Source organism: Juglans microcarpa x Juglans regia, chromosome 5S (genome assembly GCF_004785595.1).
Source record: "Juglans microcarpa x Juglans regia isolate MS1-56 chromosome 5S, Jm3101_v1.0, whole genome shotgun sequence".
NCBI lineage: Eukaryota > Viridiplantae > Streptophyta > Magnoliopsida > Fagales > Juglandaceae > Juglans > Juglans microcarpa x Juglans regia.
The window spans coordinates 2,089,430-2,110,123 of record NC_054603.1 but is presented as its reverse complement, the minus strand read 5'-3'; the positions used below and the strand labels follow the sequence as shown (position 1 = coordinate 2,110,123).

The 20,694-nt window shown below is 33.5% G+C and overlaps 1 protein-coding gene across 10 annotated transcripts; it reads right to left on the bottom strand.

The window, feature by feature from the left end:
- Positions 1-136: 136 nt before the first annotated feature.
- Positions 137-14,234, bottom strand: LOC121267651 (kinesin-like protein KIN-7K, chloroplastic). Of its 10 annotated transcripts, none has more exons than XM_041171617.1 (25): positions 13,808-14,234; positions 13,159-13,237; positions 12,791-13,052; positions 12,606-12,703; positions 11,509-11,598; positions 10,370-10,422; positions 8,797-8,862; positions 8,645-8,698; positions 8,396-8,455; positions 7,214-7,292; positions 7,001-7,068; positions 6,194-6,256; positions 5,954-6,058; positions 5,157-5,261; positions 4,879-4,986; positions 4,645-4,791; positions 4,061-4,246; positions 3,666-3,812; positions 3,145-3,375; positions 2,352-2,492; positions 2,136-2,264; positions 2,002-2,052; positions 1,762-1,809; positions 1,486-1,659; positions 137-1,069 (listed from the first exon to the last, which is right to left on the bottom strand). In XM_041171617.1, the coding sequence occupies exons 3-25, from the start codon at positions 13,033-13,035 to the stop codon at positions 512-514; spliced, it is 3,006 nt and encodes a 1,001-aa protein (XP_041027551.1). In that variant the 5' UTR covers positions 13,036-13,052; positions 13,159-13,237; positions 13,808-14,234; the 3' UTR covers positions 137-511. The 10 variants fall into 10 exon arrangements, with proteins under 10 accessions (XP_041027551.1, XP_041027550.1, XP_041027552.1 ...); XM_041171616.1 differs by lacking the exon at positions 13,159-13,237 and having other exon boundaries at positions 13,808-13,907; positions 14,027-14,234; XM_041171618.1 differs by lacking the exon at positions 13,159-13,237 and having other exon boundaries at positions 13,808-13,894; positions 14,027-14,234.
- Between the last annotated feature and the right edge of the window lie 6,460 nt (positions 14,235-20,694).

Here is a 20,694-nt window from a genome sequence, read left to right as displayed (position 1 = left end):
TTTCACACCATTGGCACGGAAGAACTTGATTTATAAGAAAATTATAAAATTAAACTATCGACAAATAAAATCTTTTCATGCAGTAGTGTAAAGAATGTAGAAAAATAATATTAATTTCTTTTGCACCACGCATGGATTTTGCTGCCAGTGAGAGTAATATTAGATTAGTAGAACTTCACTTTAGAAATCACAAATTAACATATCAAACTCGCCCCATGCCACAAGTGGATAAACTGTAATTTACACGAAAGAAAAAAAAAATACAAAAAACTTTGTATACAATGTAAGAGTGGAAATCGACGAGGAAGGAGCTTTCATTTGTTATATACACAAACAGGATCGCCTACCATGCACACCAATCCCTAAGCAGTAAGCACACCTCTCTCTCTCTCTCTCTCTCTCTCTCTCTCTCAAAACCAGTACCAACCTGAAGGCCGAGGATCATAATGGGGTCATCTTTCTAAATCCTACAGCCGTTTCCATTAGTGTTACCTGTTACCGTTGGTTCAAATCAAATTCCAAAACCTTCAACACGCGGAGTCTGTCTTGTGGATTCAGAAGCCTCAGTTTCGGCACCATGGGAGTTTTTCAACTTTGCCACAAGAACCCACATGTTGGCTAGTTCGTTTTCGAGATAAGCTTCTCTTTGCTTGGATTCCTCAACCGTTCTTTGAAGCTGAGCCTCTCTCTGATCCTTCTCTAATAGAGCAGCTTCGTATGAAAGCTCTCTCTCCCGACTCGCAGCCAGTTCTCTCTTGATATCAGAGACTGGCCCCCCTTGATCGTTGCGCTTAACATGACTATCTCTCCGGCCATTTCTAACTGCAGGACTTGTTCTACGCTGACTGGGAGAGTTTTTAGATGCGGCCAGCTCGGCAGCCAGTCTCTCATTATGGTTCATAAGCTTGGCAACTTCTTCTGATAATGCCTTGAGCTCAACAGCAGCTGCTGAGGCTAACCCTTTGGCATATGAACTCTCCTCCGCCAGTTTCTGGTTTCGAAGTTCTAGCTGTTCTTTTGATTCTGTAAGTTCTCCCACTTTCTGCTTCAGTTCTTCAATAGCCGTCGCCTAATCGACAAAACAAGTAAGGATTTAGTACAAATATTGACCTACTTTTTCTTTTTCCTTTTTTTTTTTTTTCTATATGAGGAGGAACCTAAAGGCCGTGTAAACGCAACATCATGTCCTTTTACTTGGTTATAAATACTGGCTTTTAGTAGTTTCATTACCACGATTAAAACTACTAAAATCCATCAAACTATGATAGACAGATTCGCTTTTATCACTACCATATTTTTTTTTCTTTGGTTTTCTATCTTGATTTTTTTTTCCTTTTGTTTTTGCCTTCTGTTTTGCTTCTTTTTTATTTTATTTTTTATTTTTTATAGCATTTATTGCTTAATAAAAAATTAAAAAAAAAAAATCATTTTTGAGATGGCTAGCAATCCTTAGCTAGAACTATAGAGAATATGGAAGGTAGAAACCTGTGCTCCTAAAAGCAATCCTTTGCCTGAGCCATCTTCTCCGTGCGAGCTCTCTGTTTCTGTAAATCGTTGCGAATAAGTGATTGCAGTATTTAAATTGCTCGACTCCAGTGCATCAGAGAGCTGCTGCTTCAAGGAGGCAATTGTGTCCTGCAATCCTCCACATTCACTGATCTGAAAGAAGGTAACATCAGGTCATAACCGGGACTCGAGTAATAACATGACTGATAAAACAAAATATAAAAATCAAATAATTCTGTTCAAGTGGCTCTGTACCTTCTGGTTCAGCTGCTCTTGAATTACACGATTATCTGCAGCTTTAACCTAGAAAAAATAATGATACAGTGCTCATGATATCAGAAAATGACGTTGGTTTATACATTTCATAATTCTCGTCAATGAGTTAATTTAGTTGTAACACTCAGATTTGATAATGACCCTGAAACTAAAATATGAATATTAATGTAACAACAGATTAAAGATAATTACTGGACCAAGATGTACAAAATTAATCACCTCAAGTTCAAATGACTTCTCGTTCAGTTGCGCCATCAATTCAGAAACAGACTGCAGCATGAAACAACATGCCGCATAAGTTTAGACTTGCGAGAAAATAGAAAGCTACAATAAGAAGGGAAGCTAAGACTTACGTGTGATAATTCAAAATTATCAATCTTCTTGTGTGAAGCTACGACAATGGAATCAGTAATTTGCTTTTCCAGCAAAGCTATTTGTTCATTCTTTCCCATGATTTCATCTTTCAAGTTTTTCATCTCCACCTACATTGAAATATATCTACTAGATTTGAGTTCCTAGGCACAATATGCACAGTTGAAGAAACAGAGCATAAGGTAACAAGATATTACATGAATAAGATCCTTCTGGGGGTTCCTTTTAGCCACCTCAGACAAGCGCTTCAAAGCACTTGAATGGAGTGCCACCTCTCCCGACAATATCTTTTTCTGCTCCCTTAAAAGCTCAATCTGATCGATTGATTTTATGCTAGCCTGGGATTTTTTAAAATAAAAAAAGAAAAACTATTAATACATGGAGTTTTCAACCTGTGTTCATTTCCAAAGAATCCTTGAAAGGACTTTTAACGTCTCAGAGCTTCTAAAGTTGGAACTTCAACGTTTCAAATCCTGATCTGGGAGGAAAATACACACCCCAAAAAGTTGCCCAAAAGAGTCTAAACTGGCGTTTACAAGCTAGAACAAAGTAAATATTTGTCAAACTCAAAACAACATGGGACCTAGGTTTTTTACTGGGGATGAAAAGGAAGTCGTGATGGAAATTGAGTGTGAAACTTGACTCTGAGAATTAAAAACCACAAACCAGCAATTTTGACTCTTTACAATCAGTAATTTGTTTGTAATAAAAAAACAAGCATCAATACTGGAAGGATAAAGAAACCAATAGCTTCCAATTTTGTACCCCGCAATTTCTAGATACAAACATAGTTCTTAATTGAAAACCACATTTGTCCATTGACATGCACTTCAAAGGTGATATAAAGAAAATTAGCGGTAAGGAGGAATTCTTGGGGTAGAGACCTAGAGCTGGTTATAACAACGGACTTAAAAAAACGGGAAGGCATGGAAGTTTTTTTAAATTATCCAACAGAGCCTGAAGAAAGAAGAAAAGAAATCAATCACATACCAGAGGTGTCTCATGTCCCCGGAAATTATCCCCATGAACTTCTCTATCCTCTCTAGCCTCGGATAAAAGTTCTGCAGATGGAGAGCTTTCTGTAAGTAGAGAATGGGAAAGTCTGGCTTCTGTATGGAGGTTGCTACTTTCTCCTTGTGGTGTTGAGGGTGTACTCATGGACTTTATTTCACTTGACTTATCACTGGTGCTTGTCAAGGTCCCCAAGCCACTTTCTCGTTTCTGGCAAAGCAAAAAAGAAAAGAAAAGTTAACTTGCAGAGGCTCGAGATTTTGAATATAAATCGTAGAAGGAATAGAGCCAAAGAACAATAAAAGTTTCTATTATTTAAATACAAGCATACTTGAGTTTCAACCACTTTTTTATTGTACCTTGATAACGTGTACCTTAAAGCACGCATAAACACAAACAACTACTTAGATTATGTGTTCAAGCATGCATAAACACAAAAAACTATTTGGATTATCTGTTCAGGCATGCATAAACATAAGCTCAAACATAAAGTACTTTACCCGTGGCATCAACCAGTTTAGGAGTCCATGCTTCCGGGTCTTTTTCTCCTTCAACGTAGCATTAGTGGTTTCAGCATTCCCCTCATGCAATTCAATGTTGCCATTATCTAAAATCAAGTCCTGCCTCTTGTGTGGTAGGCATGCAAGCTGTATGTTTTACATAAGCAACTGCGATTAGCTCATATAGATTGCTTTTTCTTTAAAAAAAATAAAAACACAAAAAAACTACTATCTGGTAGAATTGAGGATTGAGAAAGAAGAAAAAGCAGCGAACACAAAAAGAGTCTAGTCATCTGGCAGAGTGCTATATTACAAGATTGCTTAAGGTTATCGAAGTTTAGGTACCAGAAGAAAAACATAAGGGGAAAATAACTTTTGGTACAACTCAGTCGCACCTCCTCTTCACCAAAGGAATATCTTCTTCTATGACCAGGTCTATGAGGAAGTACTCTTGATGATTGCGATGCTTTTGAGGAGACCAAAATTAGTTTTGTCAAGCGTTGAATTCTGGCTAATAAAGCAGCTTTAGCTTCTTCTTCTTGTTCCAATCGTGATTGCAGTTTGACTTGACCATCCTCTAGCTTTATACACCAAATCACACCAAAAAAAAAGTTTGTCATTTCACATTTCTGTTTAGGTATGTAAATGTTCTTGTAGCAATTTAGAGGAAATTGTTCACGGTAATGTTTTTATTTATTGTAGCTCAAGTAGGTGAAAGGGAGTAGCTTCTTTAAATTCTGGTACAGCTAAAAATCTATAACAAATTAATACACACACCACCAAGAGGAGGATCAGATAAAATTAAGATTGTAATCATAATATATGCAAGGAAATCTAACTGTAGTAGAATGTGGACTTAGGCAAAACTTGAGGTCAAACACCAAAGCTAAAGACTAAATTTACAATCTTCATAAAAAAGAAGAAAAAAAAAGAATCCCCAGGAATACCATTAAAATTAATCATAGTGGTGTAATTATACCTTTTGTTTTAAGAGCACAAGGTCTTCTTCTGCAGTAGCTTTCAGCTGTGGAACTCTAACAATCCCCCTCCTCAACTGCTCTAACTCTTCCTTTAAAGAACGAATCTCGTTTTGGTACTTTTTGATAAGTGATTTCTCATCAATAATCTGCAGGTTCAGAATTTCTTCCTGTAAGTGCCAAAGATAATACAATGAAAAATAGGGACAGCTCAGAAAATAAGTAAATAAATGGACCTTGTTTTGTGCTGCTTGGATTTCAATGTGTTTGGCACGGTGTGCAAATTTGAGCGTATTATGTGTCTCTTCGGAACTGCTTGATGAAGGAGTGACAGTGCAAATAAGCTGTAATTTCAGAGAAGAAAAGATAAAGGAAGAAATATTGAAACTCAAGTCAGCAAATAGTATTTATTTATTAAAAAGTAAACTGCCACATTTATATTTTAAAATTATCATCTCATCCACCCAGATATATTTCATGTCTGTTTCTGCAAAATATATACGAGAATCCTTACAGATACACGTCCATGGCCACTCAATGAAGACTGAAGAAGTCTGGTCAATTTAGAGTCCCTGTATGGTATATGAGCAGCCCTCCCATCTGTTAACTTGGATATAACCTATGACAACCACAAATTGTTACAATGACACAAGTATATTTTGTATGATATCACAATTTTAAGAGAGAGCACACGAAGAACCAACAGATGAGAGGAAAAAAAAACTGCATAACCATGTGCCAAGGCTATATTTGCATAGAATCGAATTATAAGGGACAATGTTGTGTGTGCGCAGTGTGTGAGAGAGAGAGGAGAAGAGATCGGTTCCATGATAAATTCTTATAAACAATTTCACAATATTTAGAAGCATATTAATTGACAGAAAAATACCATTTTTCAAGAAATTTTATATGCAAATTCAATTACGAATATCCACAAACAAGAACCCCCATGATATAGAAACTATAGTTCTATAATTCACTGAAGTCCTGACCCGAACAAAAGTTGCAACTATTCACTACAAATCATGCAATCTCACTGATGATTCTGTGTGTTCAGTCTTTTGATGAGAACGACCATCTTCAATATCCATCAAAACTGTAAAATTAGGAGCCACGAATAATATACTGGTTCTCTATCTCACACAAACATGATATAGTCATAAAAAAGCAAACAATTATGAGATCACTTTGAAAGTAATCAAATCCAGAAAAATTAAAATCAATATAAATGACAATGTTGACAAAATGATAAGCAAACAAATAGCACTCCGAACTAAAAATGCTTGACCAACACAATGTTTGAGGCCTCACAGTTCCAAGCGTTAGGAGGCTCTTATTAATATAGGATCCTTCTTTCCGTCTCACACCTGTAGTTTCTGCTTTTGAGCTCTCAGAACCTGCCAGATCGATGAGGTTCTGCAGGTATAAGTAAAATATAAAATAGTTATATGCATTTGAAAAACACAACAGAATCATTTTTTAGAGAAATATGGAACCAGAGGTTAAATACATTCCCACTGAAACAATAGTTTATCAATGTCAATCAATTACCAGTTGTGACAGGCTTACTGCTTCCCCTTGACTATTCTCACCGCATGGACTGCTCTCTATAGTCTGTTAATATGTTAATAAGGTAGTAAAACGAAATAGATAAAATGTCCAAATATAATGGCAATACATCATTCAAAATGAAGGAGCAATTTCATTTCTTATGATAATTTTTTTTTTTTTTTGGGGGGGGGGTGGTTGTTGAAAGAGGTTCGAGCCCCTCATAAGGTTTTAAAAGCTCAACCACACAAGATATGCTAGTGCTGCAAAATGTAAGTAGGGAAGAGAGCTCTGAACTAATAGTTAATCAAGAGTTACGTGGTAGAATCTCAAGGGCGAGTAACTAATATGACGAGACAATTCTACTAAGAAATTATATCAGATAGCAGAAGAATTAAAATTATGTGCCTGATCGTGCCATATAATGTGGAGAAACAGTTTTAAGTAATTTAAGTAAACGGGTAGATGATGTGTTCCAGGAAATCAAGAATAGAATAGACAAGCTAGTTGTTGACCCTGATAGCAAGGCCTTTCAGCTAGGCATAAGCATACTGTACAGTTCACTACACAATGTAATATATAGCTACATCATCAAAGCCTAAGGGCCAGTAAGGTGGTAGACCATATACATGACAGAGAATTTACGTTTACAAGTCTAACCATAAACTGTAGCTTTCCTAATGTAAAAAGGCACGTGGGTCTTTGTCTGTCTTAATGTTTGTGTTTATTTCAAGAAAATTATAAAAAGAAATATAATGTAAGAAACATTTACTGAAAATCCAAAAATCAATTAAAGATGGGAACAAATACCAGCGTAAATATCGTATGGCTCCTGCTGCTGAGTAAATTAAAATTTGTGGACCCCACATGTCTATGCTCTGTCATCAGTTTTATCAATGCAAGAAGTCAAAAAAATGAGTTCACATGTGACAATTAGATCATTAGTAAGTGTTCCAGCTCAAATTTTTTATGAACCCTATTTTTTTATTTAGGATTTCATTGCATGACAAAACATAACAACACCTTCTCCAGCAGCTATAAGGGAAAGGGCATGAGCAGGGGATAGCACAACTTCCTCCTTTATTCCTTCAACAAAGATGCCCTACAGCCATCAATCAAATTAGAAATTTAGAAAAAGTAATGAACCATGCAACCCAAAGAAGAGTGTTAAAAAAGTGTTAAACAGATGGCCTAAATACAAATCAGTAACTTTCAAGCAGCAAATGTGACATTTGGCGCCCACCCCCCCCCCCCCCCCCCCCAACCGGCCGCGGGCCTTATCGTGACAGCCAAAGCTTTGGACAACTTACAGAATTATCTTGACCTAAACTAAAATGTATAATTAATTCCAGATCAACTTATCCCCAATTATCTGCCAAAGGATTGTTTTGCAGGGTCACACACGACATCGTACAACTAATAGAGTTTGCCTGAGACCAAGGCTCACACAAACAGTGCCACAAACCAAGAATAGGAGTAAGAAATTCCCACCTCAAGGCTAATGGAGGCATCTCAACTAAGCTTATTATAATTCATAATGTAATTCTTTCACTTTCAATGTTCCTTTTAACTCAAATAGCAAACTTCCACTCCCAAGACATCCTGATGAACTTCAACCATCTTGGCTACACAGCTGAGTTCATTCAATCCACCCAAGCCATGACCTTCTGCCACTTTCGAAACACCCAATGCACATTGAGCCACGTGCTCTAGATGCCTGTTATGTCCTTGAAACCTCCAGTCCCAAGTCTGTGCCAACTTTAGCTAGTCCTCAACTGCCTCTGCTTGTAGGATTGAGATGCCTAGGAAGCCAATTAATGGCTTTGATTTCATTCTTATCAGAAAGGTTTAACACTGAAAGAGAATAGAGAAAGGATGTCTATAGAAAGTTTTCTCGATGTACTACTATCTCAAGACCTGTGCAAGTGTTATGGGTCCATGTTGAAGCATGAAAGAGTAGAATACTTTTTATAGACACCTTTGTCTATAGTAGTTTATTTTGGCACCTAAAGCTAAAATTGAGCAATACCATGTGATTTCCATCTTATTTCAATATGATTCATGTCTTTTTATCCTTATGCATTGAATCCCAGCATTAATTTTGCGTAGAAGCAATAAAAAACCAATGACCATGTTTACTCATTGACTATTATCAACAAGGAAGTTAGAATTGTGAAAAAAGACTGGCATGTAACTAACAACTACCTGAGAATCCTCTCTAATTCTTAAATTCTGTCCTGCTGGGTTCAACAAGTCATTCATAACCTGAAATGAAAGAAACCTTGAAGGTTATTGAAGTCATTGGAAAAATAATTCAGCATCAAAGCTAGAGTATATCCAACATATGCATCTTACAAAACTATAACTCAGGATAGGTTTATGAAAAACAGTGAGCATTTTAATCGAAGCCATCACAAACCAAGAATAAATAATAGAGAATAGCAAGAAGCTCACCTCATTGTAGATTTCCAAGTATGACACACGAAGAAGAAACTCTCTGTTTGGAGTCTAGGGAATATATACATGTCAGACTCTGTAGATTCTGTAATTTAAAACAAAAATTATGGATTGAAGGTACAGAGAGGATAATATCCCTCATGCCTTACCTCTTGGATAATGCTGAAAGCATCTTTCACCGCCAGTGGTATAATACCAGGGGACCTCTGATCACCCTGCAATTGTCATATGTACTATATAAGCATGTTTCTAAGATTTTCACGTCCAAACCCTTGGCTTCATTAGTCCTCTCAATATTTTATCCTAAAATAAAACACAATTCTTGTTACGGTGCAGCATATTTAAATTGCAAGTTTTAACAAAAGGATGGGATCTTCCAGAAACTGAATTAAGTAAATCATGCCTTCTAAAATTCCTAAATGCATGTGCAACATGGACATGTGTACCTATGGGGTTTAGAAAGTATTTAGGCGTATATGAGATGAGATCCTACCAGCTAACCTATGCATACGACAACCTAGAATGATATATATTACCCTTTAGAAACCTTATGGAATTTGGAGTGTATTTGGACGTAGGTGAAACAAAATTAGACAAGCTAACGTATGCACATGAAAACCTAGCATGGAAATTTTGAAAATGATAATACAAATTTATAGTGGCCAAGAGGGTAAAAAAAATGAGGCATGAGCATAAGCACCTGCTTAACGCACATTAAATACATAAACAGAGGAAGTATACTCAAGTCCAATGCCTAAAAGTCAATTAATTAGCAAAGAGAACATCAGTTTGCCGGTGTTGCTTTCCTCCACTTTCAACGTTATTTACTAGCAGATTGGAATCATTTAATCCCAGCACACAAATGAACAAAATTATTGATGCAGTAACAGAAAATGACGTTATAGAAAAACCAAATATCGAGAAAGTCTCATCATTAAACATTTTTACAAGTGATTCTTCCAAACAAACAGCTAATATATGCCGTATGAAAATGAGAGCAACCTTCCATAAAAAATTCATTTCAATAACTTTAGGTTGGCCTTGAATTGGTTTAATGGGAAAAATAAAACTGATATGAAAATGTCATTCACTTGTCATAACCAGAGGTGAAGATGCTCCCAGCTCATTAATGCTAGAATCTCATCATTTTATTGTTGTTTTTCTTAAATAACGTCATCCATTTTCCAGAAGATAAAGCAAACCAATGGCTCTGGACAAGCAATGTATGGTTATGTTGGAAGCATCAAGATGATGGCCATGATAGCACTAACAAAAGGTAATGACTCTAGGTAAGTTCCACAGTGAAGATAAACGTCCAGAAGTAATTTCTTGTCACCTATATCATGTGTCATATCATGAAAAATTAGAACTTTGAGGTGACAGTGAAGATGCAGTGCACATATATGTTGGATTCCCACACACTTATCAAAAAAAATTTTGGATTCCCACACAAACGCCACCAATACAAACATTGATCAACTACAGGGGTTTCAATAAAACATGATGAAAGCATTGAATCATCAAATTTCACTCCCATTACACAAAAAAAGGTCATGAATCAGTTCTACCGATAAAAATGACGATGACAGCAAATCAAGTCATCATTTTCTAACCACGCAGTATATCATGGAATAGCATGGATATGGTGTTTAAGGAATGTGCATTATCAATGTAACTCAAATACAAGTCAAGGAAAGGAGGGGCATAAAGATATCATCTCACATGCATAGTGTGGGTCTTCCCACTGCTTGTCACCCCGTATGCAAAAATTGTACCTGTGATAAACATAACACAGAATAGATAATTAAACAGTGCTGCATGAAATTAGCAACTTAGATAACGATACATATGGCAGTAAAAACAGTATCAGTCTACTTGTTGCCCCGCCTAACAGACCACCCAACAACCACCTCAAACACTTTACAGGTAGTACTGGTAGACCAGTATAGACGAGGAAATGGCCTTGGGTGCCTAAGCAACTACATCAAGTACCCAGAACTGAACAACGTATTGTTCAAGGCAAATGGATTTTTCAGTGCCAAAAAAAAAAATTCACCGGTCAAAGATCCAACATCCCAGCTTTCCCCTTGTAACAAACTGCTACCTCCTATAATCTACTTCCAAAAATCAATATGTGGTAAACACTTGTGACTTACAGAAACTGATCATTCGTTTGGATTCGAAGATGACTTGAGATGAGTTGTGAATAGTAGTGAGATGGGTTGTGAATAGTAATGAGATTTGTGAGTTAAAGTTGATGAATAGTAGTGAATAGTAGTTAGATGAGTTGAGATGGGTTGTGAATCCAAACCAGGGAGATTGTCATGCTGCAGAAGGCCATCCAAAGCATTTTTCAAATTTTGTAGAAGAATACAAAAAAGTGTGAGCAACTAACAACGTTTCATGAGCTTAACTCATAATGGATATAGTAATGCTTTTGGTTTCTAGTATTAGTTTTAAAGAAGAAGAAGAAGAAGAAGAAGAAGAAGGGTATTTCCGATGGCTACCCTATATAATTGGGGGAAATGCCGAAATCCATATGAGACCACAGGGGCAAATGCAAAAGGGGCCGGTGGGAGGCCTCCAACAGCTCAAAGAAAAAAGAACAAAATTGATAAATAAATTAGAAATTGGAAATAAATCAAGCTGGAGAAAATAAAACAAAATTATAAACTTTATTTGAAAAATGAAAGATTTTACAGGCTTGACCTCCCCCCAAAAAAAAAAATTAACAACTCCAGTTGCCCTCCTCTAGAGTAAGTTCTTTGCCTTGTCCATAAATAATAGTGATGAGTAGATAAAAGAAAATCTGAAAGCTGAAAATAAGGAAGAAAACATTGCATTGAATTTTAGATAATTACCACTAATGCCTTCCATAGCGCCACTAACAACATGCTGGGCGGCAACATCATATACATTCCGGGTTGTGGTTGTAGGGCCAAATACTCGATCTGCAAGCATGGAATTGAAAATCAAAGAAGTCAGATTCAGAATGTTCATACATTGGATGAAAATCTTTCCCTAAAAGAAAACGAGAAAGATAACAAGTCTGCAATAAATAATTAATAGAAAGAGGATGAACAAACAAGCATATAATTATTTATTTGACTTGCTTCAATGAACCATGTTTTGATTTCACACAAACTTGAAGCAAGATCAGCTTAAAAAGTGGTGTTCTTATACAAGCCCCAAGCTTCACCCCACTGCAACACGTTGTTTAGCCTTTCACCACTATAACCAAAAATATTCGGCAATATTTCTGAGAATTTCACGACAGAAGATTAAGCTTGTGTTTCAATTGTCTCTGCAGGCTTTGCAGCACTGCAAAATTTTCCTAGGTATTTTCTTGTCTCTTCAAAACTTCTTGCAAAGTGAGATGCCTCTGAAATTAAATATGATACAGACTTAAAAATCATCTAGCATCTTCAAGGTTGCTTCAACTATCAACACAATGACTGCTGACCGCATTGAATTTTTAAGGACTCGTTTGGATAGTGAGATGAGATGAGATGGTTTTAAATGAGTTGAATAAAATATTGTTTGAATATTATTTTTTAATATTATTATTGTTTTAAAATTTGAAAAAGTTGAATTGTTTATTATATTTTATATGGAAATTTGAAAAAATTGTAATGATGAGATGAGATGATATGAGATGGGTTGAGAGTCATTTTGTATCCAAACGGGGCCTTATTATTAATTTCATACTGTAAAGATAAATTTTTTGGACAAGTGTTAATTTCACATGGTATCAGGTGTTGGGCTCGTTCATTAAAGGAGAATATGATCCAATTCATGAGGGAGAGTGTCATGATAAAATATAAATGATTAAATCTATATCTTCCTATCAGTTTATATTTTTTGAATAAATAGAGATTTCACACGTTTGAAATACTAAGTTAATAGACGATAAGAACATTGTGATACTAAAAATTTATTAGGGGTTTTTATAGTTTACCGTATGCATAAGCTATTGAAGGGTTATGCTCGTTCCGCACGATAGTTTCACCATCTGCATACCATGCAATCTCCTCTCCTTGACGGATTTCCCTCGGACTACTCCAAACACAGACCAGAACCAATTTAAAGTACTCATCAATAGAAATTTCAAAACGAAATATCGTTTGGAAATGGAAAATGCACCTTAGCGGACGAAACCGAACTGTAACTGTGACATTTTCTTTGGATCTCTCAGCACCCAAAGGTAGAGTCTGTGAGTAAAAGTGAGGCTTACTTCGAACCGATGAAGATGCAGGAGAGCTCTGACCATCAATAGATGTGTCCAGATACTGTTTGGAAGACGATGTGGTTGAATACGAAAGAGAATTAGCTGCTTTAGACTTAGTCGAACCGAACTTCTTCGATTTTGATTTTTGTTTGGACGCCATTACGACTTCAAGTCAATCTTTCAACACGAAGAAATAAAAATGAACTCCAATTCGATCCGAAACAAGAGTTCTCAGAAATAGTTCTCTATTCTAAGCCTCCAATCAATTAACCAAGAAAAAAACCTTTTAATGGGAAGTGAGTATATTCTTTCTCCAATTTGTGTCAGACGTTTTTCTCCAGTAGTCTGCGGTACGGTGACAACTAAAAACGATTTCATAATTAGTCAGAACCATCTTTAAGATTTGAGCCTGTATATAGCGTCATCTACAGCGGTGTATGCTTGGCAAGAAAATGCAGGTAAAAATAGTAAAGAATAAATCAAAACCTTTTTACTCAAAATTTTATTTACTTAAAAGGTCAAGAAAAGAGAACAACTCATATTAACTCCGATGATTAGTTGAATTGAAGTTTTCCAATTCTTGTATAACATCATGAATATCATCCGAAAAAATAGAGCTGCAAATTATGCACCTCCATTTTCTCAGCAGCCTACTAGAAAGTAAGGAGAACAATTCTCGACTCAAGCAGGAAAACAAAAGGAGTGGGATGCAAAAAAGGTTCAAGAATTGAAACATAGACAGGAAATAAAAAGCAACTGACAAGAAAGTTAAAGGACGTCATTGCCGCAACGTTTAGGGATAGTACATGCATTCAACGGGGCTTGACAAATTCCTTAGTCAAAGCAAAAGATATAGAAACTCGGAATTATCTTTTTTCCCTCTCTTTCCTTCATTTTCTAGGGTGCCAAACAGGGCAAGATTTGACGGTTACCTGAAATAGAGCAGACGAGGATAGCAGGCAGACCGAATCGGGTAACGCACAGAGAAAGTGATTTTTATGAGAGAGATCTTCTTCGAGCTGAGAGTCAGATCTAAGAGTGAGAAAGGGAGAGAGAGAGAGTGAGCTAATTAGTCAGATTACGAAGAAAACAAATGAAAAGAAGAGAGACTAGAGGCAAATTTCTATTTCAGTAGAGCTTTTCACGCTTGCCTTGGAAGCGATGCCCTCCATTAAAGGGCAAAAGCCTCGCCACATTTTCAATCCCACCTTTTCTAGACAGAGAAAACTATACTCCATTATTCCTCAGAGTATATAGATATATAGAGAGAAGAAGAAAGAGCAGGAGAGGAGAAATTTTCCGTACAAATAAATTTGAGAGTCCAAAAATGGCGGAGTTGTTTCTCCACATTTCTCTTTTTTCTTTCTCCTCTGTTTTCGACCAAAACAGTGTGAGTTACATATGGAACAGGGTCACAAGAAGTGCGTGCGACATGTGGCAAATAGAAGTTTGCCACGTATTGGAAAGACGACGATTTCTTACCCAACAGCACGAACATTTGCGTACTTGTAAAAAGTAACCGATGGCTGTGGCGCTCCTAGTATTGTTGCATATCCTCTACATCCACCCTGTAATGCTACGTGGGAATAGAAAAATATATTTAAAGTCTGCGATTAAATATGAAATTTATATAATAAATTAATTTTTAATAATAAATTTCACTCCATTATTAAAAAAGATACATAATATTTATAACTATATTTAATATTATTTATATTAATAATAGACTGTTGAGAAGGACTTTAGAAAATAAGATCTTAAATATGAATATCTTATTATATTGACATATGTAGTTAAAATTTACTTTTAGCCTTGAGTTTTTTTTTTTAATTTTATAAAAAGTGAAATACTTTCAATCGTACGTTTGAAAACTGATACAACAAATATACTTTCAACACGATGATTTGTACGAATTTTTAATAGATAAATTTATTTATAAAAGATTATAAAAGAAAGTTACACAGTTCATTGTGTCTCATTAACGTTGCACCATTACGTGATATCACGTAATTTATTAAAAAAATTAAATATATAAATATATAAAATTTTAGTCTTTATTTTTTTATATTTTTAGATGCCATTTTTTGGAATATATTTTTCCTTTTCTAACAGATTACGGATAATGAAATAAAATAAGCTATATAATTGAGTCTATACAGTAACAATTCTCATACAAACAAATTTATTCTTTTTTATTAGAATTATTTAAAAAAAAAAACATATGCAAGGCTTGCATTTGAAAATGAGCAAATGATAGCCATACCGATCATTTACAATTTTTTAAAATTTTTTAATAAAATAATATTTTTTAAAATTTTAAACAATCAAATCAAAATTAAAATTAAAAAATATATATTTTTAAAAAATATTTTTTTAATTAGAAATTTGTAGAAAAATTATAGGAAATAATAAGGATATCATTTCCAACAAATATATTCATTATCATTTTTTTCATCATCCTCTCATCATCTCATTATGTGGTATTAGATGATTAGTTCACAAGTGAATTATAATAAATAGTCTTTAATCATTTAATACCATATGATGAGATGATGAGAATTTAAATGATAAGTAGCATTACTCTATCATTTTCTATACTTGCATTACTAAGCATATAATGTGTAATTCAATAAAAATGAAAAGAAAAAACTAAGACTTCGTTTGTTTTTGTAGATGAGATGAGTTAAGATTAAAGTTAAAAATTAAATAAATATTATTTTTATTCTGAGATTTAAAAAATTTTAATTATTTATTTTATTTTGTATAAAAATTTAAATATATATATATAATAATTAAATGAAATCAGTTGATAAGTTCTCTAAAATCAAAATAGAAAATAATAAGGTTACTATACTCCTACTATTTATTTTATATTTGATTTTTTTTTTAATTTTTAATTTATTTAATAATTAAAGAAGTAACTATTAATAAAATTATATATTTTTTTAATTTTTTCTTAATAGTTAAGAATAATAAAAAAATACTTAAAAAAATAAAAAATTTAAAATGATAAAAAAAAAAATAGAATAGTAACACTACCCAGTCAAAATAGGCATAGATAATTCCTTTTACGCGACTCCAAAAAGCTTAGACATTTGCCATCACGTCAATCAAACACTATTGAGCGAATCTTGACGTGATGTATGATGATTGAAGTTTTTTCGATCATCAACTACAAAATGACCCAAGCATATTCATGACTGTAGTTCCTATCGTAAGAATTTTAAAATAATAATAATAATAATTATAGTCAACTCGGCTTAATAATAAGCGGAGAAGATAATTCAAGATACCGTGATTGGTTGACTTTTCAGAAATTTCTTTCCATTAATTAAAGCAACTACCACTAAGCTATCGTTTACGTTTAAAATCTACTTTAATTTATTTTAATTCATTTTATATCATTATTATAATTTTTTTAAATTTTTATATAAAATATAATAAATAATTCAACATTTTCAAATTTCAAAATAACTTTCTAAAATTTTCACACAAAATATAATAAATCATTTAACTTTTATTCTACTATTCACAAACCATCTCAACTCATTTTTAAATTCAAATCACTCTTAAAATATGTTAGCGACATAATTATTAAAGATAATTTTATTTTATTTTTATTAGATTAAGAGTGTGTTTGGATGTTGAAGTGAGTTGAGTTGAAATGATAGAATATTGTTATAATATTTTTTTAATATTATTATTATTTTATAATTTGAAAAAATTGAATTGTTTATTATATTTTGTATTGAAATTTGAAAAAATTGTAATGATGAGTTGAGATGAGTTAATGAACCAAACGAAGCCTAAATGAATTCTTCTTCTTTTTAATATCTATACATTATATATTTAATAAAATAAATAAATAAATTATGCATAATATGTGATGTAAAGACGATGAGTATAATTTTTCATATTTGTATTGCATAGATTTTCTATTAAAAGGTGGATCTATTAATAAAAATTATTAAAAAAATTATATTTTTACAAAAGAATTATGCAAGACACATACCTAAAAATTGTATTCGACATTACTCGTTATCAAACTCATCACTATAATAAATATATCCACATATATATTTATATATTTATATATGTATAAATGGGAAATGTCACTCTCACTCATAGTGGCTACCGACAATTTTCACCGATTGTTGTTTTAATGGTTACTGATTAATAAAATATTTTTTTAAGGAGTTTGTAATTTTTATTTTTATTTTTAAATGTTTAAATAATTTAAAAAAAACAAAAAAAAAGTTACCGGCGAGGATTCTTGATGGCTGTAGCAGCCCTTATATAAATATAAATATATATAGATTCTATATCCTCTGCCACGTTAATAACACGATAGGACTCAAGTTTAGTCCCTTTTAATTATTTTTGCTTTTCAGTACCAATTCTTAATATGGCAATATTCCCAAACTACGTATAAATGTTAACTTTGAAATATAACTTTTACACCTTGGCTCATATGATAGAGGGGAGCTGGCAGTCCGTGTTTAGTGGTAGCAGTCACTAGTACCCACCGTATCATCACAATATGGTGTCGGGAATTTACTTTTATTATCGAGTAACGTTAAGTATAATTTTAAAGTGTGTATATGCTGCATATTTTTTAAAAAGAAAAATAAATTTTATTATTAAAAAAAATTATTTTTTATAAGCGAGTCATGTCTTTATTTTATTTTTTTTAACAAAATTACACGTACAGCGTTTGTGTAATCTATCATTTCTCTTTATTATTATTATTATGACCAAAGTTTTTTTTTTTTAAAGAAATAAATTCATTTTATTAATGAATTGAAATTATAATTATGACTTATCAATACATGGAAACAGACACACTAGCAAACGACACCGAATAACAATACTTTCTGAGTTCTTTATCGTATCAGAGGAGAAAATTAAAGGCTGTTTGTTAGACGACCACCCATTGTAACTAAAGGATTCCTTTTGTCTTGGATATTCTAATCTTTGTTCTTGTCATTCCATACGACTCCAGGCCAGCTACTTCGATAGCGCATACACAAAACCGTACATAGAATACAAATAAAGAATTACAAGACCGCATATCGAAAAGGTTGGAATCCAAGGAGAAAGGTTTGAGAAAAGGCAGTAGGCGTAGATATTTTCTTATCGGATTTTTAATCTGTGCAATTGTCTGTTCGGTTGCTATTCATGTCGATCTATATACGCTGTTTTTTATATTGTCGGAATTTAATAAGAGCGCCCGTTTCAAAAATTGTCTATTTATAAGGGTAGGGGGAATACGATATTTCTTTCGTACTAACTTACTAGCAAAAGCAAAATTAGACTTAGGGGCATTCAATTGGGATGGGGTCAATTTTGTTGTCACCAAAGCATGAGGCAGTACGGGATTTCTTTAAAATTGTTTATTTTTAATAAGTTTTTTTATTAAAATTATTATTTTTTATTAAAATATGTATATTTTTATTATAAATAATTATTATTATCATAAATAATTTATAATAAATACTCATTTTTTTATATTAATTTTTTGTCCGCAAAATCCACTATCCAAATGTTTTATGCAATAATGCATTTAGGTTTTTCTCCAGTTGAAATTGAGACTTGTGAGGGAGGGGCTCATCCTGGAAGAGCCAGGTCCGAGGAGGGCCAAGCCCAAGAACTCAAGGCCAAAGGAAAAAAACCGTTCCGCCAGTTAAGAGCTCAGGCCGGAGAATCACGTGCTGAGCCCATGGCTATAAACTTATCCAGTAAGACCTTTTAGCACCCATATACGAAGGACGGCTCGCTCACATCTTGACATCCAACTCTGGTAGGAAGTAGCAGGACAGGCTTTGCACAACTAACATCTAACACCCCACGACCTCTCAGCAGCAAGACAGGCCTAGCACGGCTGACATACCACGATCTCCTCCGGCCGCTAGAGCTGCGAGCTGATACACTGTGGTAGCAATGAATGAATGATAGCAGGTCTGACACCTGACACACCACGACCTCCATCGACAATAGGACCCATATCAGGTATAAATAACGAGCATCCTTTTTATGGGAGTTCTTCCTTAACTTTTGATTGTTCTAATTATTCATCGAAGTATTTCCTAAATAATCGTCAATTGACTTTAGCATCGGAGTGACCTCAGATGTCACCAGAGCCATTTCTCCTTGTTTTTAGGTGACACGAGCTTGGTTATTGTGAAAGTGCTCAGGCTGCGAAACACGAAATCAACAACACTGATTTTCAAATCTTTGTTAATTGGCTAATCAAGGGTGATTGTAATATCTTATATTTATAAGATTTCTATGATGAATTACATATTTATTTGAATTGCAATGAGTATAGAATAAGACGTGGTTTATGGGAATGTAATGTAGTAGCTGACTTTTTTGTCAAGTGGGGAGCTGATGGTTCTAATTTTGACTGGTCTGGAGATTACTTGCTACCTAGTAGTCTCAGAGGTTTTCTTCGCTTGGACAGAATTGATCTCCCTTATTTGCAAATTTCGTAAGGAGTTTCCTGGTATGTAATTTTCTGATTTATTTGCTCCCCTAATCGTTACTTGTATGTGTTTTGTTTGCAGGTTTAAATATTTTGTCTAGGGTTGGCATTAAAAATATAGTTTTAGACTATTGTATTTTTATTAAACCTTCGTTTTGTAATCTGGATGTTTTAGCCGTTTTGATGTTTAGGTTTGATTCTTTCTTTATTTATTAAAATATATTTTCAGGTATCTCATTGTAATCACGGTTTTCCTCCATCATAAGTGATGTGTATTAATAAAATTGAATATCGTCATTTTCTTAAAAAAAAAAAAAATTATGCAATAATGATTAGTTGGTCTATTATTCTCGCTATCAAGAAAATCGACATTAATTAAATATAACAACAAAAATATCGATTTTTCAAGATCTTGGGAATATAACAAAATAAATTATTCAATTTGAGAATTAAATAATGACGTTAAAGTTTAAGGAATAAATTGGTTGAGTTTTTTATATTCTTGTTTATTTTTTAAATGTATAAAACAATGATAGTTAATTTATTTATTGAGCCATAAAGAAAACAATAAATAATTGACTACTTAAAATATAAAAACGTGGTTTTTTTGGGGCAAGGTGAACAAATTTAATTCGGTTTCGTGTCATAGTCTAGGTGGAGTCAGTAGTAGGGTGGCATCAAGTGAGATCTGTCACCTATATATAATGCATAATAAATATTAACTAGAATATCGTGGGAAATCAAATGTCGACGGCTGCAAAGCAGATTTGGTCGTTGATGGAGATGGATGTTAGGCCATTGATTAAGAAAAAACTTCTCTCGATCTCTCCGTCTATTAGTTGGAATTTATGTGGTGGGATGGCTTTGAGTCTTGACCATGACATCAAGGACAAAAGATATTTATAATTATAAATTATATAATCGTTGTGTAGTCATTTTAAAATAATAAATAAAATATAAGATTTATGTAAAAAAAAATTAATTTTTTTTATAATAAACTTTATTTTTTTTAAAACGATTACGTAATATTTACACATTTTACGATTATATATAGAATTACTCAATAATAATAATAATGTTGCTTAAAAATTAGTATTACAGAAGGTGATCATGTGGAGGAGTTGTTGGAGCATGCAGAAACCATAATTCCTAATGATATGAGAAAGAGAGGTTGGTTGGAGGGGGTCCCTAGCTATAATCTCTTTTAAGTTACAAAGGCAGTGATGTTACAACAACACATGAAGAACCATGGACCAACAAAAGGCTATATATATATATATATATATATTCAGATGATCAGAAACAATTAATACATGAAGTTTTAATTAATATGTT

What these genes read in the sequence shown, in the direction of transcription:
- LOC121267651 (XM_041171617.1), bottom strand. Translation starts at nt 13,035, where the DNA reads ATGGCGTCCAAACAAAAATCAAAATCGAAGAAGTTCGGTTCGACTAAG. An exon ending in CTTTCAGCATTATCCAAGAG is followed by an intron (nt 8,699 to 8,796) that starts GTAAGGCATGAG and finishes TATATTCCCTAG; the next exon opens with ACTCCAAACAGAGAGTTTCT. An exon ending in CCCAGAAGGATCTTATTCAT is followed by an intron (nt 2,265 to 2,351) that starts GTAATATCTTGT and finishes ATTTCAATGTAG; the next exon opens with GTGGAGATGAAAAACTTGAA.